At 34.0% G+C, this 25498-nt stretch overlaps 1 protein-coding gene across 3 annotated transcripts in view; it reads right to left on the reverse strand.

Annotated features, from left to right (window-relative positions):
- The window catches only part of CERT1 (ceramide transporter 1), a 178360-nt gene that overhangs the window by 15759 nt on the left and 137103 nt on the right, over positions 1-25498 (reverse strand). For 2 of the 3 annotated variants that reach the window (XM_007486558.3, XM_007486559.2), the window contains 4 exons: positions 24071-24157; positions 21336-21431; positions 20693-20770; positions 6172-6267 (listed from right to left, as the gene is read on the reverse strand). In XM_007486558.3, the coding sequence (XP_007486620.1) occupies positions 6172-6267; positions 20693-20770; positions 21336-21431; positions 24071-24157 (357 nt within the window). The remainder of the gene's footprint in view (positions 1-6171; positions 6268-20692; positions 20771-21335; positions 21432-24070; positions 24158-25498) is intronic. The other variant, XM_007486557.3, reaches the window with a different exon arrangement.

Raw genomic sequence — 25498 nt, forward strand, 5'->3', positions numbered from 1 at the left:
GAGAAAGAAAATCAAGTCCCAAAGAAAACATTATACCTTCAAATACTATTGCCTTTTGGAACCTATTTTCAAAATTAAATTCTCCTAAAATAAATCTGGGGTAAGGATAGAAATCAGATCAAATTCTAATCCATCTTCAATGACAAGTTAATGAAATTTTTTTTAAAATCACAAAATTTTATATTAACTTTTGTCCCAAGAACCATTAGTGAGTAATCTTTGGACATTTAAATTAAGAAGCCATAACTTAAAATTCTAACAGATTTGTCATAACTGAGAAGATCATCTGCCTAACCAAAAACTGAGAAAACTGAGATGGTTTATTAATTCCAATGCAAGTTGATTAGTCATAAATTAATAATGCATTAGTACAATTCAATAAACATTTATTAAGTATCTACTATGCAAGGCATTATGCTAGCTGCCAGGAACACAAAGATAAAAAATGTGTTTCTATCTTCAAGATGCTTACATCTATAGAAAGTAAATGGAGATTTGCTCACAAAAGTTGTACACTGATAAATATACTATGAATCTCATGTGACTTCCCAAAGGAAGACGCCAGAGACAGAGCTGGTACCTGAGCTGAGCCCTGGAGGAAGAGGATACTGAAAGGCAGTGGTAAGAAAGGAGAAAACATTAGGAAAAAGGAGCAGTATATGTAGCAGTGGAAATGGAAGATGGGATGTATGTCATTGTGACTTATACAAAAAACATGTGAAGCTAGTGGCTCAGTGGATACAAAGCTAGGTCTGAAGACGAGAAGTCTCGGATTCACTTCCTAGCTTTGTGACCTCAGGCAAGTCACTTAACTCCACTTGCCTAGCCCTTACCACTTTTCTGCCATGGATTCGATATTTCGATCAATTCTAAAACAGAAATTAAGGATTAAAAACAAGCCAAACAAAGTAAAACAAAATAAAAAGTGTGAAAAGGAGTAAAGTGAAATAATGCTTGGAGGGCAGTCTGATTTTGAAGGGCCTTAGGTGTTAAACTGAGGAGTTGATATTTTACCTAAGTGGCAAAAGAGACCAGTAAAGTTCTTTGGGCAAGAGTGACATAAGATTGGTTTCTGTGTCTTAGACAAATTTCTTTTCCCTCGAAAAATGTTTGGCTTATACTTACCACGCTGCCCACCCCCCAAATCACTGTCACTTTCTAATACCAATCCTCTTTCCCACCAGAACCCTCTTTTATGAAAAAAGGGCAGCCAAGCAAACAATAACAACAACAACAACAACAAAACAAAAACAAAAAAAACTGACACAATAAGTGCATTTGGCAACATAAGCCTTAAGGAACATTATTTTGGCAACTGCGAGGAGAGAATGGAAACTGAGAGGATTGCTGCCCCAAACCTCTAATATCTCAGTTCTTCTACCTTCCTAAAAAACCCTCTATTTCCTTTGTTGGCTTCTTGTCAAATTTTTGACTCCTTAAAGGGAATATTCCTCACTGTTTTGTTCTTGTGACTTTTCTCTCACATTTTCTTTCTTATCAATCTCATTTAACTATGATGGCTTCAAATAGAACTTCTACCTGAAAGGGTTCTCAATTTGTATCTCTATCTTGACATTTCTTTCAAGTTCTAGAATCAAATATAATCTATCTACTAGCAACTTATACAACATGTATCGGAGCAAACTTATTATCCTTTTCCCCAAACTTCACTAGCTCAGTAGGTAGCTAACCGAACTAGTTCTCACCATTCATCAATTGTCCATGTTCAACCTCATGATTTAAAAAAAAAAAAACAACCTTCTCAAACACAATAATCTCATCTGCTCTGAATAATCCCTTGCAATTTGTCTCTTTCTTCTCCATTCCCACTATAATTGTTCTACTAAGTCTTCTAGTGTCTAGATTTTCCTTGGCTGTCATCCTTCATTACCATTGCTAGGTGAATTATCCTTATGTTTATATTTGGGCATACCATTCCTGTCTAAAACTCTTCAGTAGTCTGACCAAATAGTTCTAACTTTTTAGCTTGGAATTTAAAACATTTCATTGTCTTATGCAATTCCTGTCAAAATATTTGACCTTCAGTCAAAATTAACTTCTTGCCAGCCTCTATACCAATCTTAAGTTTTCCCATCTTTCTATTCATTCAGCTCAGGCTAATTATCCTTATTCCTGGAGCTCCTTCTCTTTTGTCATCTTATCTGTTGAAATTTTGCCAATCCTTAAAAGAACCCAAGTTGAATACTACCTTTTCCATGAACTCTTCTAAAATTCTTGCATCCAATAATGCTTCTTCTATTGAGACTTTAAATAGAATTGATCCCCTTCCTACATGTTTTATTTTGTGTTATATTTATTTGTGTATATATATATATCTTATTAAGTTATAATTATGGATATTTGCACATATATAACTTCTCTCTTACAAGGTGATAAAGGTTACTTATATACACATTAACTTTTTTTTAATAGTCTATAAGCTCCTTGAAGGCAGTTTTCCTTTTCTAAGCTTTGTATCTTAACCAGAACCTAGCATTATACTCCACATGGTAAAAACTTAGTAAATGTTCACAAAACTTTTACATGTTCTAGAAGAATAAATGATAAAGTATAATTTGTGGTAATTAATTAACAATCTGCAAAAAATTTTAAACATTTTAAAATTAAAGTGAAGAAAAAATTAAGCTGCCAAAAGAAAGTTTTAGATGAGTATGGAGAAAAAAACAAAACAAAAATGTTTTGCTTAACTCTGTTATCATTTGGCCTCAATTCATTCATGTTAATTTACTTACATCCCCCCAAAAGATGTATTTTATTGAAATCTATTTTGTAGAATTTTTCTTTAATTAGGCATGCCCTGATCTTACGTTTGCCTTAAAACAAACTAAAACAACACCTTCAGTGATTTCATTGGTGTCAGTGATGTCAAATTTTAAAAAGAGCCAATAAAGTGTACTTACAGATCCCTTGCTGGCTGCATACTCACTCAGAAAGAAACGACACATTAACATTATCTATGTTCTACTATATTTTTTATTTATTTTGTTAAATATTTCCCAATTACATTTTAATCTTATTCAATACTTCTAGGATATGTTTCATAGCTCTGGGGTACAGAAGTTCAATGAAGATCTCCAGTTGTCATGCATTTTATAGGCTGCATGGAGAAGTTAAATTATTTTCCCTTTGTTGACAGAGCTAATATGTGTATCTAGAGGAATTTGGTTTTCCTGATTCTGGGGTTAGTTACCTTTTTATTATTTGCCATCCAGGCTATTAATGGAGAAGAGAACTCTCATGTTAGACAAGGGGAAATAACCATGAAGCATATAAACATAAGAGTAAATTGGCAATAAGTTAAGATTGTGCTACTAGATACATAGTTAATACTGTTTAAACAACCTAGAGGTAGAAAAATTGTTACACCAGGGTCTGTTCATAAATAAAACATTATTACTCTAAATACCAAAACAGCTAACCTGTTTCTCTTTCTCCTTTTTCTAACTAAAACAATATTCAGCAACTATTTTGATTAGAATTTTAAAAAGCAAAATGACAAATTGTAACTATGATTTGGTTATCTTGGTGGTAGGCATATCAAAGGAAGAAAAATACTTATTCTTCTGAGGAATTAAGTTTGCCCTTTCTGATCTCAAGTTGAAGAGAGAGGTCCAAACATGATCTAATTAATTTTATTGCAAATAGCCTAAACGGAAATAAATTTAATATTCTGGATTCAGGAAGGTCTGATCATTTGTCATGGCTTTCTATCTCAAATATTGTACAATGTTGATACTGTATTCTTTGTCCTCTTTGAATTAAACAATAAAACTACTCTTCATTGCTGCTCAGCAATTCTTTTATTCATCTCTTTTTAATTCTCTGATGCATCTATCTCCCACAGCAGCTGTTTAAAACCTTGCCTAAAAAGTTTTCAATATTCATATCCCTCTATTTTACTCTCCACAAATAATTTCACTTGCCATTTTATTGAAAAAAAGAACATTTGGCACAAGTTCTCTGACCAAAGGAAAATGCTTTGTAGGCTTAAAAGAATTATACAAATATATAAGGCTTTAAATGCCATTTCATCTTCTCTACTTCAAAATATTTCTTTCTTTATATTCTTAGGCCTCTCCTCTGTCTCAAAGGAAAACATTTAACCTATTTAAGGTTAATTTCTTCACTTGTGTTCTTTGCTCAATTTACAAATAATTGCAGAGTGATTAGCACATGCAAGGGATTGTACAGGATCACATCAGCATCACTTTGTCTATATTGATTGTTGACTCCAACAATTATTACAAAAATGATCTTTTCTATCTTGTTAAAAATAAAAACAAAGACAAAAAACCTATGCTTGCAGAATACTTTTCTTCCTTTTACCTTTTTTGTTAAGTACTATACCTTACTGTCTTCTTTTATTCACATCCCCTTTACTCAATTCTAACCCAATTTAATAAACATTAATTCAAAAGGATTTATTATATGTCACTGGCTAGGGATATAAAGATAAAATAGAAAATATTCCTTGCCCTCTAGGAACTATATCTGAGGTAGTTCAATGGCATAGTGCATAGAGTGCTGGGTTTAGAGTCAGAAAGATACCAATTCAAATCCATCCTTAGATACTAGCTGTGTAACACTGGGCAAGACACTTTATCTCTATTTGCCTCAATTTCCTCTTTTGAAAATGGGAATGAAAATAGTATTTATTGCTCAGAGTTGGTATGATTGGAATAATCTGCCTATATATCGATTTCTCAAAACTTCTCTAAGATCCATAATGGCTTTTGAATTGTCAAATTCAATAGCTTTTCTTAATTACAATTTTCTAAAGCACCAAGAACTGTCAATCACTCTCTTCTTTTTTGATATCTTTCATACTAAAATTATGTTGGTTCTTCATCTAAGACTTATTTCCCATCTCTTGTACTTTCTTTTTTCCCTTTAAATTTGGGAAATGGCAAGCTCAATTCTGCATTCTTTTCTTTAAATATACTTCTCTTGAAAGACCTCCCCTAGTATGAGCTTCAACTATGCTTCTCTATGTATGACTCAAAAGTCTTTTTTTTCAGAAACTGCTTCTTGGATACTTCATCTAGGATGTTTTGCTATTACTTCAAATTCATCAAGTCTAGAAATAAGATTAAAAATGGTTTTTAAAATAAATTTTCCCAATATCTTTGGCCTTTCTCTAATAATAATCTTCCTGACTCATGATGAGCATTCCTTGTAGCCTTAGACCATTTTTCTCCACAAACAGCTGCCTATTCATCAATTATAGTATTATTTTTTAAATGCCAAAGCTCAAAAACCTTGAAATTATCATTTGACTCCTCTCATTCAATCTTTAAGAACTACCCTATCCTATTTCTTTATAACATATCTCTCTGACAGTTTTATTCCCTTTATGCACTTGCAACCTAAGTCCAAATATAACCTCCATCACCTTAAAACTATAGTGTAATCATTTCCTTGCCACTGGTCTCTTCCTCTTTTTATATTACCAATAGGTTTTCCTTTCTGGCCTGGAGCTATAATTTTACTAATGTAGGGAATCCCCCAAATGGAAACATCATCCTCTGATGAAGATGGGTAAAGTGACTCTAATTTATAGACTTAAAGAATCTCCCAGAATATGTTATCTATAGTATTCATCATGCCACTTAATAATGTTTCTCATCTTTTTATTTATGTCATTTCCCCAATATATGGGGGGGGGGGGAGAAGGAGGGAGACAGAGACAGAGACAGACAAAGAGACAGAAAGAGAGAGAAAAATGTGTAGCTACAAGAGGCAAGGAAATAATTATGTAGAGAAGGATGGGGCAATGCCTAAGAGATTCATGAAAATAAAATACCCCCCCCCATGTGTAAATTATGACATTAGACCAGATAACCTTGATACCTATTGTCTCATTTGCTTAAAACCCAAATTTTAGTTTTTTCCAAATCTTTGTAATTTTGACTCATGGAGACAGGGAAACATGATCTATTTGAACAGCATATATAAGATCACTACAATCAAAGAATCTAAAACATTTTAGATAGGATACTTGATTCCAGGTTAGTAAGAAGAATTTTGTACTTCTAGGCAAAGTCTAATAAACATTATGTCCTAATGTGTGTTCTTGCCCTTTATATTAGTAAAATTATAAATAAGTTATAAATTCTTACATTGATTTATAAATTATTTAATAGGTGTTACCTTCATCTCTCCTTCTTCTACCACCAACTGCCAGTTGGCATCCCCACCTACATCTTGTAATGAGTAAGTCATGTGGTTCTTTACCATCTCTTCAACCTTTAAATGAAGAATAAAAGTAATATGAGAATCCAAATTCCATAAATAATTAAGTTATAGCCTTATTTAATTTACTAAATTCCATATATAGTGCTCTTGGGAAGCTGAGCTCCAGGCATTACAGTTAGTATTTGTATATATTGCTATAGAGTTAGAGCACATTCCAGATATTTCAAGTTAATTAAAGAACTGGGGATCAAGGAAGAGAATGCAAGGATGCAAATAAGGAAAAATATTCCAGACAGGAAAAATATTTTCTTATTGCTCAATGTGCGCTATGCATGCTTTAACAATGTTTTCTAGGAAAAATAAAATCCATGCTATCTATTCTCCCCCATTAAATGCTTTTGTTCAGATATATTCTTAAGGAAAATGAATATAGAAAATAAAGCTTCCTTCAAGGCTCAGTTGAAGTACCACTTTCTCTGTAAAGCCCTCCATGATGTCCACAATTTTTAGTACTCTCTCCTTCCTCTAATGATCTTATATGTCCTCATTTTATGGTATAATTACAAACAAGATATCCTAGAGTAGATATTAAGGATTACAAGAATGATAATAAAATATTTCTTTAATGATATTTCTGTTAATTGGTAAAAACAATATTCCTAATTCATTCTTTGTTATACAATATAAAAACTTCTCTTCATGACGTTTAAACATCTCTGTGTTTTCATCATAAGTTACTTATCTGAAGCCAAAAAAAAAGGATTAAGTTGTTTCATAACTTGCACAAAATACACAAGCCCCATTGTGCCAAACTGCAGTGGGTCAAGTCAGCACATAATATTCCCTGACAAACTTATTTGTGCCAGAAGTTATTGGAGATATGTTTGGAATAGGTAATTAAAAGGACAACTTTTTAAATCTTGGAAACTTCACTTATCTTTTCTGAGACAAGACCGGGTACTGTGAACTCCCTCTTCTTTTCCAATTCAACTATAAAGTCCTTGCTGTCAATTCTCAATTTTTCTTCCTTTACTCCAGGTGTTGATAAAGGAGTGGTTCTTATGCTGGTCAGTGCCAATCTCTACATGCATCCTTGACCACCATACTCCATCTTCTCTAGCAGAACCTCTGCTTCAATCATACCCACTTCTTTATCTTGTCTCTCTCCATCTACTGATTCCTTTCTTTCTACTCACAAACGTTCCCAAGTCTCTCCTCATCCTTAAAAATCCTTCACAAGGCCCTATCATTCCCTCAAGCTACAGTCCTTCCTCCTCCTTTTCACAACCAAATTATGACATTAAAAAAAAGTCCTAATTAATCATCCCTCACTTCCTCCCCTTTTCTCAATCCTTAACAATATAAATATAGCTTCTGGCCTCAAAAACAACTGAAACTGCTCTCTATAGTTATACCAATGATCTCCTAAATGACAAATAGGATGGCAGCTTATTAATCCTTATTCTTCTTGTTCTTTCTTTAGCACCTGACACTTAGGACCACCCTTACAACATGGAAATTCTCTTTTCTGAATTTTAACATGATGTTATCCTCTCTCTTGGGCCTTCTTCTACCTGATCAGTTCTTAGCTACCTTTCCCTGTATCATTATCCATATTATACTACAAACTCTGCCTCACCCCTCTATACTCCTTTATTTGGTGACTTCTTTTTTATAAAGATGATTCCTAGACCTATATATCCCAGCCCCAGTTTCTCACTTGAACTTGGGGCGTTCTTTATCAACTGCTTATTGGGCATTTAAAACTAGACATTTAGTAGGCATTTCAAGCTCAATATATCCAAAACAGAACTTGTGGTCTTTACCCCACAAACTATCCTTCTGAATTCCTCTTGTTTCTTTTGAGGGTACTCCTATCCTTCCATTATCTTGTTCGCCACTTTGGTGTTACTATGAACATCTCATTCTTGTTTACCCTACCTAATTATTTGTCAATTCTTATAGATTCTACCTCTACAACATCTCATATTTTGGTCATTCTTTAGTACCTTTGCACTGACACCACACCTAGATCTTTATCACTTCTTGTTTAGACTACTGCAATAGTTTCCTAATTGATTTCTCTCCCTTAGGTTTCTTCCCTATTCCAATCCATCTCCTACAAAATTGCCAACATGATTTTCTTGAAGCTCAGATTTGACCCTATCATACCATACTTGATATGCTCTAGTGACCTCATATTGCTTCTATATACAAATTTAAACATTTAAAGCCCTTTAAAACCTGAATCCCAATCTACCGTTCTAGCTTCATAATTATTCTTCTAGCATTCTACAGTCTAGTCTGCTTAGCCTTCTTGTTATTTCTCCCACACAGCATTCCATCTGTGTCTATCCTTTTACATTGGTTATCCTCCTTCATACCTGCAATGCATTCCTCTCATCTCTACTTCTTAGAATCTCTTACTTCCTTCAACATTCACCCTGAGCATCATTGTTATTCAAAGCATCTTTTGACCAATCAGCAGCTGGATTACCAAAATTCCCATGTACTTATTTTGCATGCATTCTAAATATATTCATATTTGTACATACTATTTCTTCCAATGAAACTTAAGCTCCTGAAAGCAGGGACTGTTATCTTTTTAAAAAATTTCTTTTTCATTTTTTTGTGCCTTCTAAAAGATTTGCATTTTAAATGCCTAACACAAGGGTCTGGCATGCAATAGGTAGCTTAACATTTGCTGACCAACTTTTTGCTTTGATAATGGCTATATTAGCAATCCAAGTATAGACTAAGCTCCACAGCACTAATGAAATACAAGTCCTAGGAAGGTCAAAAATACAAAATGCACTCTTTTATCAAAGATTCTAATTAAATTGGTAGACACTATGAAAACTGAAACCTAAGTCAAATATTTCTCAATTCTTTGACTGAATGGTTATTAAAGTTAAATTTTTAGTTGCAACTGGGTTTTCTACTTGTATTCCCAATGTTTACTACAGCTTGACAAATAGTATAAGAACTTAATAATTTAAAAAAAAATCACAATGAGCACTGCATTCTCTGGGGCCCAGCATCCTCATCTTTACTCTGTCAATTTTTCATACTGCTACACACACTTGCCTCATCAAGATCTCCCACCCTACAACCTCCATGACAGGCCACCATCCAGCTGTCTCTTGATTCTCATCCTACCTATCTGTCTACTTCCTTTTGTTCTCCTTTGTTAGTTCTTCATCCAGGTTATGCCAATGAACCAGTAGTGTTTCCTAAATCTCTGTTCCCAGATCTTATCTTTCATACTCATTCTTTTTTAACTTATGTGGTATTTCTTCAGCTTCCATGGGATCAATTATCATCTCTAAAGCAATGATTCCCAAAGCTTCAGTCTTGCCTCATCAACTACCTCTTGAATATTTCAAATTGAATGTATTAAGTCATCTCAAACTTAGCATCTCCAAAACAGCTCTCCCTGCCCCCACCAATCCTTTCCTTTTCTAAAATTCCCTATTACTAATAAGGATACCATTATCTTCACAGTTATCTGAACATGAACCTAGGTGTCATCCTGGAGTTTACTCTCACACTTGCTCCATAGTGAATGTATTGTTAAGTCTTGTCCTTTCTACTTTTAAAGCTTTCCTTTTTTTGTTCTTTACCTTCCACTCACATAGCTGCCTCACCTGTACAGGCCCTCATCACCTTGTGCTTGGACTGTTGAAATAACCTCTTAATTGTTCTCCTTGCATCAAATCTCTCTTCACTCCAATTCATTTTCCACTCAGGAGCCTAAGTGATTTTTTTTTTAAATCTCTTACCTTTAATTGTAGAATCAGTACTGTGCACTGGTTCCAAGGCACAAGAGTGGAAAGGGTAAGTCAATTGTGGTTTAAATGACTGGCCCAGGGTCACACAGGAAGTGTCTGAGGCCATATCTGAATCCAGGACCTCCTGTCTCCAGGTTTGGATCTTATATAGTTGGAAATTCCTGAACCCCTAAAAATAAATTACCCAAAATTCCTTTCTATATTACCTAGAATCCTTTCCCCTTTTCCTGTGCACTCGAATTTACGTTGATTGTATTTAAGTTTATTGTGACTCCTCCCTATCTTTCTTCTTCCTCCCAGTCAAGTTAGGCAGATTTTGTTTTTTTTTTTTAAATAATTAATAAAACTTTATAAAATATAATACTTTAGTTATCGACTATTAATTAAAAAACCCACATTTATGGATGACCACAAAGAAATAGAATTCTCAAATATTTTTAAGAGAGATTTTCAGTTAAGTTTAGAAGTTTTTCACCGGCCATCCCGCCCGCCTGCCTGCCTTCATGCCATTGTGGCCCCTGTTAATCTGCTCTCTGCCTGCTGTTACCACCACTGTTGCTGTTTTCCTGCTTCCTGCCTCCCCCATATGCACCTGTCCAGTGTGCCACTCTGTTGCTGCCTTCCACTGCTATCTCTGATTAAAGTCTCTGGGAAGAGGGCAAGATATCCCCAATCCTTTTGGCTCCCCCATTTACCCCCCCCCCCACTCCACATGGGTTTTTCAAGCCTGATCTAGCCATTTTTCAGTGTGGAAAAGTGAAACTACATTATTAAGCCCTACCCCTTCCCTTCTAGTTTTCAAGCAGATTTTTAAAAAATATGACCCTGGACATCTAGTATAGAAGGCTCTTAATAAAGGTTTTTCACAGGGAGGGCATTTAGCTCAAAATCAGTAGATTTAAAGTTAGTTTTAGGGAACAAGTTTGCTTTTTCCTTCTTTCTCTTGACCCAAAACACCAAGGAGGAGTAATTTTTCTCTCAGATGCAAATATGTTATTGTTTTCTCTCTAAATTTTGCCTCCTAACTTGTTTACTCTGTAAACAGACCCCATTCAGTTTTTTTTTTTTAATGAATATAATGCTGTTAAAAAAGTATAGCTCAGTTTTTTGCCTACCTCAAACAGCTTCCATTTCCACAGAGCCCTATAAAGCTCATACAGCTTACAGGTTTAGGGTGTGTTTTCTTACTTCTCATCCTGGAGGTTTTTGTGCTGATTGGATACCTTGCAGTTGAAAGCTTGACTAATCTTAAGATTGGAGGGGGAGATGCATCTCCCTATATCCCATTGTCATTTTGGCCTGCCCAGTTTCTGCACCACATCCCATATGAGATTTCTTCAGATTCCACCCAGTGCATGTATGAGAAACTTAAGAGGGGTGACAAAGGAAAATCTAAATGGATAATAAATATGGGGGAAGGGGAAGAAAACAATGAGATCTGGAGGTGAATTTTAAACCTTTTCAGACTCCACTGTTTTATTCCTTGCTAATTTTCAACTTATTACTCTCCTTAATAGTGTACAAGTCTTCGGATTGGAAAAAAAAGATTTTTTGGCTTTACTATGATATTGCTGATTGCTTTAAGGTTTAAATTTTTTAAGTTTATCTGTATTAATCTAATCAATATCTTTCTATTATACTGAAGCATTTTAAGCTACTATGTTTTGCCTATGTTGATCTTTATTTTGTACCTTTGCTGAAGAACAAAATATCATCGTAAAAGCCCATGAACTTCTTGCCCAAATTCTTGTCACTAGCTCCATAGAAGATCACAAGTTGCCTTAAAGGTCTTCTTTGCCATCACATAAATGATGATAGATGGACTTCATCAAAACTGGTTACAACTGAATACAACCTTTAGAGAATTTAATTTGTAATTTTAAGGGGTCTTCAGAAATAATTTTAGAGAATTAGTGGTTTCTGAATGGATTATATATAATGTTGTATTAAAGGTAGAGAACCAAATAGAAGTTCTTGCCAGAGGGGGAGGAAAAAAAAAGCCTTATATAAAACAGGAAGCCAAAAGGAGCTCCTGCATGCATACTCTTTAATCTACTTCCACCAGAACAATCTAGATTTCTTGGTGGTGTTATAGACCCCAAATATATTTTCCTCAACAATAGAGTTTTGGTTTTTTCTAGACTCTTCTGCCAAATTTTGAAATAATGGCAGTGATATACTTTGTTTAAACATATCTTTGCTAAAGTTAAAAGAATTGCTATGTCAATAAAATTTGTGACAAATCAGTTCATAGGTTTTAAAAATGTCACACAGCAACTCATGTGAAATATTATCATGGATTTGTTTGCTATTGTAATTAACTGAGCTATTGTAAATTTCACAATAAGTTCATAGGGGTCCTTGGTACTTCTTTGAATGTACATTATCTACTGTACTACTGTATTGCTGTTTTATTCTGAAAATCATTTGCATTCACACAGCGGTTCATGGCCAAGTTAAAAAGTAAATGGATCTCATTTTTGGGTGAGAAACCTTTGCATTCTACCTCTACTTGGCTTACACAGTGTGTCAGTGATTATAAGCTATATATTTTTGATTTTTAAAACATTTTTTATTATTGGTTTTTCTTGCATGTGCAATATAGTATTTGAGCTTTATTTTTTCTCTCTTTTTTGTATTTGAAGAACATGTCAACAATATTAAGATTTTTCTTTAACTTTTTTTTTGATTTTGCAGTTATAGAAGTTTAAAATACATTTGCCCTAATGTCAATGCATACCCAAAAAGCTTTAGACTATAAAAATGATGCCATTGATTGTTTAAAAATTATGGGACTTTGCTTAATGATTCTGTCTGAGTCCAAGAGAAGGGAATACAAAAAGAGCCACTGCACAGTGCCAAAGAAGCACAAAGCTACCTGCATAGTGCCTACGAATACAAGGTCAAAGAGACTAAATCCCAATGGGACTGATGTAATTTTGAGCCAAGACAAGAGGATTTGAACTTGAGGTTCAAGGTTGTTGCTGTTTTGACATGTCAGAGGCAGGACTTCCTCTGCACCCTAACAAGCACATCACTTTGGCTACCATTCTAGCTCCTTTTCTGTCTTTCATAGTGTGGCAAACTTTCTGTAGTTCTGGCTACTGATTGGGTAAGTGCATAATTGCTTAAATCGTTTTAATTGGGCCCTGATTCAAGGACCTGTTATAGGTTTATTTTTCCATTACTTAGATTTCTTAGACATAAGACTGATATTTTATATTTTTATCCACAAGTTATTTTTTCTTGTTTGGATTTTTTGATATTTTGGATTTATTTTGCAAAATGATTCATATACCTCATAACTCAGCCATGCATCCCCGAGTGATCCCTATGTTTGTTATTACCCACCTCAGGGGGGTTATGTTATTGTTGTGAACTTTGATTTGAATTTGAGCAGTTTTAAGATAAGAAACTTGCTACCTCCCAGAATTCAAAAGGCACCATGAAGATGCCTGCAGAGACCACATGCTGCACCAGAAGTTCCAGTGAACTTTGGGATGTGAATTGAACTATGGGAGGTTGAAATGCTATTTGTTTTGAATGTATACTCTTATGCCAAAGGGGTCTGCCCCCAAATTCTCCTCTCTCCCCCACCCCAACACACACACCAAAAAAACCCTTTATTACACTAGCAATCATTGGTTTTGCTCTCTTTTTCTTTTATCCACAAATTATTGCAATTTATAAGTTAGTTGTGTTTCTATGATCCTTTTGGAGAGACTGCTCTCCCAATAAGATCACAGGGAGAAATGTATAGTTAGAAATTCTTGAACCCCTAAAAACTACATTACCAAAATTACTTTCTATATTGCCTAGAATCCTTTTTCCTTTTCTTGCATCCTCATATTAACGTGATTGTATTTAAGTTTGCTGTGACTCCTCCCTTTCTCTCTAGTCTTCCTCCCAGTAGAGTTAGGCAGGTTTACTCTAGTTTTTTTATTATTAATAAAACTTTATAAAATATAATATCTTAGTTATTGAATATTAATTTTAAAACCCACAATCTCTATTCAGAGTCATTTAATTACCCACTTTTTTTAAGCGGCTCCTCGTTAATAAATATAAAACATTCTGTTTGACATTTGGAACCACAGTTGCTTCCTATGTAACACATTCCATCTCTGGACTCAGTGACTCGATGATATGGATGTCTCCTGTTATGGAGATGTCATGGAATGCTCTCCCCATTCACTCATTTAACCTTTTGGCTCTCATAGTTTCCTTCCAGCTTAAGTACAAATCTTCCTCTGCAGGAAGACTTTTTCCTAATCTCAATTCCACTCCATTACCCCTTCCAGGCCTTTCCTTTGAAATTACCTTCCACATACATATATTTTGCATTTACGTAATGTGAAGCTAGCATTTATTTAGTGCTATATGGTTTTTAAAGTGCTTTATATATGTTAACTCATTTAATCTTCACAATTCTGTGAAGTAGATAGTGTTATTATACCTATATTATAGGTGAGAAAACTGAGGTGAGGGAAAGGTAAATGAATTGTCCAGGATCACACAGCTATTAAATGTCTGAGTAAGGACTCAAACTTTGGATTTCCTGAACCCTAGTTTAGCACTCCATCCATGCTTCATCTTCTAGCTACCCTAGCCATACTAAGTTGTTTACCTCTGGTATTCCCCACAATAGAACCTGTAGGAAAAGAGTACATATTTGCCTTTCTTTGTATCCCAGGATACAAATTCTAAGGAGTATGGAGCTAGATGGGTTATATCTTCCCAATTATTCGGCCAACAAACATTTATTAAGTGGTTACAATGTGCCAGGCATATACAATTCTTTGAAGGAAAAAGAAAATAACAAGACAGGTACAGATTATAAACAGGAGAGCATAGTTTCATGAAACCACAGGAAAACAGAGAATTTCCAGAAGGAAGGCTTAGGCAATTGTCAGATGCTAGAGAAAGACAACTGAAAAAGGACCACTACATTTATCAATTAAGAGATCATTGGTGGAAGAGATGAAAGCTACATAGCAAGGGAGCTCAATAAGTGATGGGAAGTAAGAAAGAGAATAAATTGAAAAGTTTTTTCTTCACTGAGGCATATCAAATAGGTATTTAGAGATGAACAAAGCCAAAAGTAGCATGTAAGTGAAATCCACTTTAATCAACCATAAATGATTTCATAGCTCTAAGACTATAATATTATACGATTAGCTCATGCCTATTAACGATCAATGCCTTCATACTTTTACATTTCAACTTTTTTTTTTTACATTGACAGTTCTGTCCTCAACTTACCCATCTGAACTAAAAACTCAACTTTACCTGAAGGGTGTTAAAAACTCATCAATTAAAGCTTACCCTTAGAAAAGAGATGAGAAAAGACACCTCCAAACTTTTTCTATAAAGGTAAGGCACAGGAATATGGGTATAGAATATTTTACAAACTAAAGACTCAAATGGTTTTGTTCAACTGTTTGTTTATCCTCTTGTTTTAAAATTCTTTGTTAGAGTGGAATGGCTCTCTGAGCAGGAGATGGACAAATATAAAAATGACTATAATGTAAAAACACATTAAGGGTTAATAATGATCTTTTTAATTTGTTACAAAAAGTGTAAATTTAGAAACCATAATTCTGGTTGATTTAAACATGAAGATGAAAACAGAGCTAATATCAAATGATGTGAACCCAGCATGAAGGAACGAGGCAGCTAAAAAAATGATTTCATTCCTGTCAGCTACATGTCAGATTAGTTTATCTGCTGTTGCTTTCCTCTCAGTAACCTACATGTCCATAAGTTCCCTTTGCTTATTCCTATGCAGTTTAGGTATCCTATGAGCCACTTTTCATGCATGTCCATTTCAGAAGAACTGTTACTGTCAGCAAATTGAAAGGGTGTTAAAATGGCTACTGTACAGGACTTGGGTGCCAGTAATTTTGTTCTTAACTCCTCAATTTCAGTAGAGCTTACCAATGACACAGATGAAAAACAACTTAGGAAACTCATCTGTAGGGGAGCAAATCATGTAATTTTTTAGGTTAGAGAGGTAATATTCATTTTTATTTTGAGCTGAACCTGAGTCCATATTGGTACCACAAAGAAATTAAATTCCTAAGGAAACAGCCTTTGTTTCTCCATTTATTCAATGGACTAGTTCTGCAAGGAGTAGAATTTTGTAGTAGTTTTCAGGTTTTTCTTGTTACTAAAATGTTTGGGTTGCTTTAAGAGCTTTCTTGGGATGAAGTGATTTTTCAGTCTTAGAAAAAGAGTGGTGAGTAATGGCTTAATGTCAATTCATAACGAAGCCTATAATAAAATATCTAGATTGAAACATAGATGGAATGCTTATCAAATTTAAGAACAACCAAAGCTAGGAAAGATGGGTAAGCTGTCACGACAATCTACAAAAAGATACTAAAGTAGACAAAACATTTAGCTGTATCTATTAAGACCAGATTTAAAAAGCTAGAGTAAACAAATTCTAGGCTTGGGATCAAAAAGTGTAAGGTGAGAGAAGTATGAAGAAATTCCTGAAAAAAATATCTGAAAGGTTCAATGGATTACAGTGCCTAAAGGCAGAAAAAAAGGCTAATGAACTCTTAACTGCATATTAAGAGAGGCCCATTATTCAGAAAATTATTTTTGAGACTTTTAGATTCTGCCCTAGTTAAGTGATACCCTGAGTATCATGTACATTTGTTGCTCACCATATTGTGATTCACTTATTGTGGCTTCACTTTATCATGGGTTTTAAAAAAATATATACCTAATTCTATATCATGGAGTTTTTGCTCTATCATGGGATTTTGTGGATGAATACCATACTGTACACAATGGAAATGCAATACGCCACTACTGCTTGTGCAAGTTTGCCAAAATGAGATTTGTACACAGCATGCTATTAGCCGATGGAATAAAAGCAACCAACCACAGCTCTGTATTCTGTATCTTGGGCACTGACTGGCCCAGGGACTGTAGCATCGGTCTGTTTCCTCTCCCACACTGTGCCCATATAGTCAGAAAGTGTTTAAGAGCTTATGAAGTGTTTATAAGAGTGTGGGAAAGTTTAATAATAATGAGTGGAAAAGGTTTATAGAAGAGTGGGAAGGGTTTATAAAGCCTTAAATATATATATAAATAAAAAGTATAACACCACTATTTCATGGATTTTCACCTATCATGGGGATCATTTTGAAAGTGGACACTGACAATGTGGGAAAACATCCAAAGACTGACCAGAATGGTGAGAGATCTGATGAACAGGATACATGGAACTGGGGTAGACTAGCTTGGAGAAGGAAAGATGGTACAAGATAGCCTCCTTCAAATATCTGAAGGATCATAAAACAGAAAGATTAAAGCGGTTCTACTTAGCCTCAGGGGGGCAAATGGCTGCACAAATCTATTACTAATACAAGGGCAATTCAAAGTACCTAATATATTAATTATGTGGGTTGATAGCAACAACTAGAAGTTGCAGAGTAAAGTATTTATGTTTGATTTAAGGGGGGAAAGTCTTTCTAAAAATAAGAGCTATACCAAAGTTAAGTGGGTTGCCTTGGAAGGTAAGTCAAGTGCCCTTAAGTAAGGTCTTTATTTTTTAAAAAGACCTTTATTTTATTTTACCAATACATGTAACAACAAATTTTCACATCAATTTTGTGATGTTATATATTTCAAATTGTCTCCCTCTCTCCCTTCCCTCACCCCTCCCAGAACTGACAAGCAATTTGATCTGGGATGTGTATATATATACATATATATATATATATATATATACACACACACACACACATATATATATATATAAACCATGGAAAATATATTTCTATGTTACTCATTTTTGTAAGAGAATACTCATATAAAACCAAACACTAAAATAAAAACTAAAGTGAAAAATTGTATGCTTTGATCTACATTTTGACTCCAATAGTTCTTTCTCTGGAGATGGATAGCATTCTTTGTCATAAATCTCTCAGAATTGTCCTGGATCATTGCATTGAGAGAGTAGCAAAGTCTATCACAGTTGATCTTTGTATAATATTGCTGTTACTATGTATAATGTTCTCCTGGTTCTGCTTCTTTCACTCTGTATCAGATTAAAGAAAGGAAATAATGCACTTAATTTATAGGATTAGCCTTATAAAAAATTGAATATCTGCCTCAGGAATACTGATAACTGTGGGTAAAGGCTCTTAGCTCATGGCTAACCACTATACACTCTGGACACTGCTACCAACATAAGAAAAGGAATCATGCTGGCAGAGCTCAAGCACACCAAATTCCCACACTCAAATACCTCTACACCTTCCATCTCTTCTTTGCAGCTTCTGCTTTCACATTTAGAGGAAAAGGATGTATTATTTAAAAAACTACGAGTTTTAAATTTCTTTTCCTGTTCTAAATTCCACAGAGAAAAAAAGTGATATAAACGTGAAATTCTAACTAAACTAGAAAACCTGTTTCATACTACAGCAAAGGTTGCTTTTTTTAACACACCTAAAATTTTCTTGAATACTAGGGGGAAATTTTAAAGTATGTATATAGATACCTTCCATTAGCATTACTTCTCTGAAATTATATCACTAGCCCATGGAAGGGAAAATTATTACAATGCTATCTGATGTTACTAATATGAGAAATTATAACTATAGCAGGGACTTCGTATTGCATCACCCAAAATAGTTTTAAAAACTCTTGAGAGAACTGCACTCAAATACTATTGACTACATATCTACTAGGCTAGATAACTGAATTTTCTTTTTAGCGGTGCTGGCTTTGCAATGGAAATTGTACATTCAACATTTACTGAGTATTTTCTATATCTTACTGCTTGCCTTGCATTTATCGGGTGTTTAATAAATGCATGAGCCTTAAGTCTAGTGTATTTACGAGACAAATGGCCAGGAATAGTCATGGTCTTTAGTGACTATGAAAAATTACAAAGAAAATAGACTTACTTAGCTACTGAAACCATAACAGTAATAGCAGTTAGTTCACCAATAGAGTAGAAGAATCAAATATACTATTATTTCTGCCAGAACTAAGCTTGGCCGATTTGTGAAAGAGACCATGACTGTTCCATTTTGTCCTTTTCTCACTCTTCCTCATTGCCCAATGCTCACCATATATCGTATGGACTTTTTCAACAGTTACCCATATCCCAACCAATCTCAGATAGTTAATGAAAGTTTATTAATGCTATTGTGAATGGCTGTAAATAGGTTAAGTAATCATTATAATTTTACTATTAAGTTCAATTTAATTTTCACTCCAAACAAAACAAGGATCTAATTTTTGCTAACTGACCTTCTCAAAAGCATAAGCTAGAAATGACTTTTTAAAAAACAAAAACAAGAGAACAATATTGCAAAGGTGAGTGTGTTGAGGAGGGACTGAATAAGGAATACTGAATTGTTTGACGTGGTTGGTGTGTTGAGTTCCTTTTTCCAATCTCTTTTCCCTCCCTCTTTTTAAATTCTTTATTAAAATGCAAGGCTCTCTGGTAAGAAAGAGAGGGATGTATTTGGAAATGAAGACTAAAACATTATAATTGACTTTTTCAATGTTTTCTTAGTTGTGCCAAAAATAATAGCATATCTGATTTTCTACTCTGCTGGTGCCCTTTCTCAAAAAAAAAAGGAGGGGGGGAGGAGTTGTTTAGAAACCTTAAAGTGTGTGTATCTACAAAAGAAATGTTACATATTAGAGATTTTATATTGGACAATATTTGTCCATATATGACCAGAACAGACAACACTTTTGTGATATGATATCAACATACTCAAATCAAACAGCTAATTGTGGTTTCTGTCCTTTATAAAGTTATACCATCACTACTAAGCAGCAAATAACTGGCATCATGGAGTGAGGCCTTTAAAACAGTTAAAATACATAAACCTTTGAAAAGTCAAAAAAATTAAATTACAAAAATTGAACATCATTGAAATAATGATTATATATGCCCAATGCAGTTCTAAAGAATTCTACTTTAGTTATACATAATTACAGCTACTAGCTCTTCTTAAATTCCTGACCTCAGAAGTCATTATTTTTAGATATAATGGAAAAAACCTCACATATTTAGTGAGTTTGCTGACCTATAAAATGATAGGGTTGGGCCAGATAATCTCCAAAGTTCCTTTGATCCTAATCCTATGATCCCATGAGCATTAGGATGACAACTTATTTAATATTTTTAAAATAGTATAAGTAAAATGTAAGGTATCTTAAGAGTTGTATATTGCTAGTATGATCATGAGTGAGAAACTGCAACACCAAAGTTAGCAAAAAAAGTAACTTCCCACTTCAAAATACAGTTTTGAAGTTACTGTAGTAGCTACATCCAACTATACTATTCTAGAACCTCTTTTACCAAATCTGTATCATTTAATCCTGTGCAACATTACCTCCATTAGAAATGTGGTATCCTATCTAAATTTAAGGCTACCACATAATGCAAAAGAAACACACTAAAAAACAAACAACAAAAAAAACTCAATCAAATTCCTTGTTCATGTATGCTCCAGGAGGTCAAAAGACTATATGCATGCAAGGAAAAATAACTGTTTAGTAGACAAAGAATACCTTTTTATTGCTTCTTGTTACAGATTTAAAACCAAAAATCCAAGTGACTAACCCAAAGAATTCCAAGAACTAAGAAAGTAGGATGAAACATAGTACATAACTTAAGTCCACTCCATGCATTTGTACAGTACCTGTGTGCTGAATCTGTGAACATCGTCAGAGGCACTGACTAGATCAATGGAAGACATGGAGGAAGAACGACTATAAGGCTACCAGAGACAGACAAAGAAAAAACCAAGTAATCAGAACAAAGGCACAATAGAGCATTCAGTACCAACTTCCAAACACAAGATAAAGAAAAGGAAAAACAAAGCACCATACGAGACGAGCACAGCAACAAGTGCTGACTTCATGCACCTATTAATGTATTTTGCTTAAATATTGTTTTATAAAGAATGTAGCTTTTCCAATAGACAGAAAAATCTCACTTAACCCTGATGATGATGAGCACCAATAAAGTTAGCCTGATTTATAATTCTGGTTAATTTGGCCAACCTCTTATAAAAAAGGAAGAAGAAAATTGTGTTTAGAGGAATTTTTTGGTAGGGAGAATGAATAAAAAGAGGAAAAGGTGAAGAAAAAGAATACAACAAATACAAATAATGAAAAGTAATTTTTGAAATTTAAAAAACAATGATAAATTGACTTTGCTTACTTAAGTAGGAAGATTTGCAAATCAAGGTCCAGAACTTTTACAATTTTGAAAAATTTCTGTCAACCATGACAAATTATATGGCATAGCTTTCTATAAGTTCTAAAGTTAGCCTGTCTTACCTGCTGGGCAAATCTATGAGTACCCACAGAAGAGTAAGCATCACTAGACGGTGGTAGGGATGTAGGCCAGTGTAATCTGCTCTTTTCATTCTGTGACTGAAGGGAAAAAAGATATTATTTTAAATAAAAATTAAAATTAAAAAAAAGTATTTTATAGCTTAAGAAGAGATCTATTCTCTAATTGCTGGTAACTAAACACTCAGTGTTTATAAATACATAAAAAAAAAAAATCTAAGTGTTTCTGCTTTATTTTGCCAAATTCTAACATTTCATGCTTATTCAACCTGCTACTAACTTGCCAACCCTTACAACCAACAATGCCTTAGTCAATGGATTGGTCATTTTGTTGGGACTACTTTAATTTTTCTTTTGATCTGCTCAGCATGTTCTATTTAACTCCTCTAAGTCATGGTTTTTTCACAATAATATTTACACTGTGTTATCAGATATGACATAATAATCAAATGTGAATGTATGTTAGACACCATGTTATTTTAACCTTTTATTTTATACTGACAGAATGGTATAAGGAAAAGAATACTGTACTAAAGAGATCAAAGAGTGAGGGGGAGAGGTTTCATTCAGTTAGCCACTTAACCTAGGCAAGGCAAGTCACTTTACTTTTCTGGGCCTCAGTTTCCTCATTAGTAAAAGAGGCAGCATCATGTGGTGAACAATATAGCACTTCAGAAGAAGAATAATAGGGTTCTGAAGTCCTGCCTCTGCCACAAACTGGTTATGTGCCCTCAAGAAACCATCTTAACTTAAATATTTTAATTCTGGCTATAAAAATGCCAAAGGAAAAAGAAAGGTCAGTTTTAAATTACAAGGAAATCAAAGAGGATGGTGATACCAACCTTTTAAAAAAGGACTACTTAAATGTAAAAACACTTGGGGTAGTACAAATATGATCCTTATTTTTACAGATGAGGATTATTACATGATATACACACATTTTAAAAAATCAACAAATATTTACTTGCTAAGTATCTTACGCTTTTAATTACTGAGGCATTTAAAATACATACATGATACTGGATAGCTCAAAGTGGCATACTTATGCCTTCTAGTGGTGAAAGAAGACAGTTGCCCTACTACTGCAGGGGATCAGCAAACTTTAAAAGAAATGTTATGAATAATAAATGACAATACTTTCTGAGGCAAGGTACCAAACACATTTGTTTTACTAATTCAGAATCCATTGTGTGATGTATGTTAGCATGTACCCTTATAGACACTAAATATTACACAAATGGGGAGGTGGGGGGAAGAGTTAATATAGTTATATGCAAAATACACAGTATGAGGTAGTGGGACAGGATGGGGTGAATGTAGCACTAGTATTTAAGCAATGCTAAAAAGGGACTTTGGGAGGACATAGAGTCTGAGCTAAGCCTTGAAGGGACCTGAGCTTTCAAGAAGTGAGGGAAAAATCTGATGTTAAGATCTATGCAAAGGCATGGTGGTGGGAGATAGAATACTAGTTATGTGAAAAAGCACGTAATCTGGTTCAGTTGAAATAAGAGTGTATGATAGGAAGTGATATGTAAATCTCCCCATCATAGAGAGCTAGCTATGAAGTTCTTTAAATGGTAAAGGTTTATACTAGATGAAATGGAGAAAAATGACATGATAAATGTCTGTGATTCAGGAATCACAATTTGTGAAGGATAAATTAGAGGAAAGAACAGATCAATTAAGAGACTATTGCAATGGTTAGAATTAATGAAGAGAATAAAGGTGAGGAAAAGCTTAAGGAAAAAGCAGCAGGGATTAAAATATTCTGTATAAAACGAAGTTTATAGTAATACAGTCTAAACAAAAAATTGATTTCAGCAATCAAAGACCTACTAATTTGTGTAATTATATTACAAAATTATAAATCTTTTTGGAGGAGGAAAGGAGAGTGCTGATTATAATAAATTAAGGGCCATCTTTCTTTTAGATTATTACTAAGTAAAACACACAACCAGTTTGGATTTTGAAACTAAATGCATAATGCTGACAAAAGAAGAACGGATTAGGATCTTTTCAAAGGATGAGAAGCAAAATAATGCTACTCCTTCTATTTAATTTGGCGTTAATTATATTATGCAATACATACTGATAGTGTTCATGCATATATGCAAAACACATTCCAGAAAGATCTGTGACTTCCTTAGTGTCATTATAACTGTCAGTAAGGAAATTCCCTCTATGCAAGCAGAGGAGCCATTCTTCTGCAGGTTTGTGTTTCAGAGTTGCCAGGGGTCTCGGAGAAGTTGAGTGACATGCCCAGATTCAACACTGCAAATATGTGTCAGAGGCAATTCTTGAACCCAGGTTCTTCCTGACTTTGAGGCCAAATCTTTATATCAATTTTTATCCAACACTTAATGAAAACATCTATATTTTTTGGCTATATTTATCAAAAGTACTATAAATTAAATTCCATAATAATAAATAGCATTATGATGAAATAACATCACAAAATTCCAAAGCTTTTGACACTATTTTAAGCAATATTCAATATAAAATATTTGCTGAAACAAAAATCGCACAAGAACCTGAACACACTACTGTTTGAAATGGCCTACTTTTTTACCCAAACTTATATTTTAACAGATGACAAAAGTTCATTTTGACTAGAACAGATCCACTAGTTTCAAATAATAATGCTATAACAAATGCTACCTTTAGGAAAGAGTGCTTGCAATATTAACATTCATCTTAAAAATTATTTATATTACAAATACCTGTTCTTCTATTTTATCTTGTCTGTCAAGAGCAGCTTCAACAGCATCAAAGAATTCCTCCTCATTAATCAGACTATTTGGACCTTCCTATTTCCAATACACAGGTAAAAAGAAAGAGCATGGTTAAGAATATTAGAGACATTTTGTTGTTGTTGTTGCAGAACTTTAACTCTAACCTTATCTACTGAGATCTGATTTATGACATTAATTACATTTAAGGAACAATTTCTTAAAAGGTACCATATGTAAGAGTTGTAAAAAAAAAAGTTTAATTTTAGTCATTTTCCAAGTATTTATTAGAGGCTAATATGTACTTAGGGCAGATTATGGGAGATGTCAGTGTGTGTGTGTGTGTGTGTGTGTGTGTGTGTGTGTGTGTGTGTGTGTGTGTGTGTGTGTGTGTGTGTGAGTTTAAAAAACAGCATTTGATTAAACTCTAAATGAGTCAAATAGTTAAGTGCTCTGGGGGTTCAGAAAAAGAACAGAAGAAATTACTGTGAAAAAGACCAGGAGGATCATATGGAAGAAGAGTACGGAAACTTGAGTTAGCCTTCAAAAGGAAGGGGGTTGAAAGAATTCCATTTTAGGAGAATCAACATGAGCAAAGGCAAGGAGAAAGAAAGAAGACTGTGTTATAAAGTATATGCTACAGGCCACCTGGACAGAAAGTAGAAAGAGGATACAGCTGTTTAGGCAACACATCATAAGCCAGACACAGAATCATAATATAGTAGGCATGGGGAACTTCAACTATCTGGCTAACTGCTGGAACTGTTACTTCATCAAAATCAGAGTAGCTAATTATTTCTTGACTAGTCTAAATAATAACCACAACCTTCAAAAGGTAGAGGAACTAAGAGGGAACAATCTATTATTGATCATTCTTAGCAACAGGAAGGAAACGAAGGCTGGGATAAAAATGATCTGAACCACAGGAGTAAGTAAGCAGTCGATAACAGAATTTGTAAGGGAGGGGAAAGTCAGGCATAATTTGATATATCTCTAAAATTTGGGGGTCAAAGATACTAAAGTTTTAGAGGTATAGAGGGGTCCCTATAAAAATTCAGGATTTAATTTAAAATATGTATTCATGACATTTCTCTATAGCTCTCTCAGCTTTTCCTAGCTTTGTCCATCTCTATATTTGTTTCATAAAAAAAACTTGATAGAATGTTTTCCTTTTCAATTCTTTTAAACTCTATAAACTTTGAGAGAATTTTCCTAAAAGTACAGCTAGTTCAATTATCATTTTTTTGAAAATGGAGTAAGACATCTCTATTTGTTTTCTTAAATGGTTATTTTTAGTAGATAATATACCACACTTCTTTTGAATCCCGAATTTTGTTGGCATTTAGCTGTATATGGTAGGTTCTGATAACTTATTTTTTTTATGCTGTGATTTTACCTTTTTAAAACATTTAAAATTTT

Source organism: Monodelphis domestica, chromosome 3 (assembly GCF_027887165.1).
Source record: "Monodelphis domestica isolate mMonDom1 chromosome 3, mMonDom1.pri, whole genome shotgun sequence".
Taxonomy (NCBI): domain Eukaryota; kingdom Metazoa; phylum Chordata; class Mammalia; order Didelphimorphia; family Didelphidae; genus Monodelphis; species Monodelphis domestica.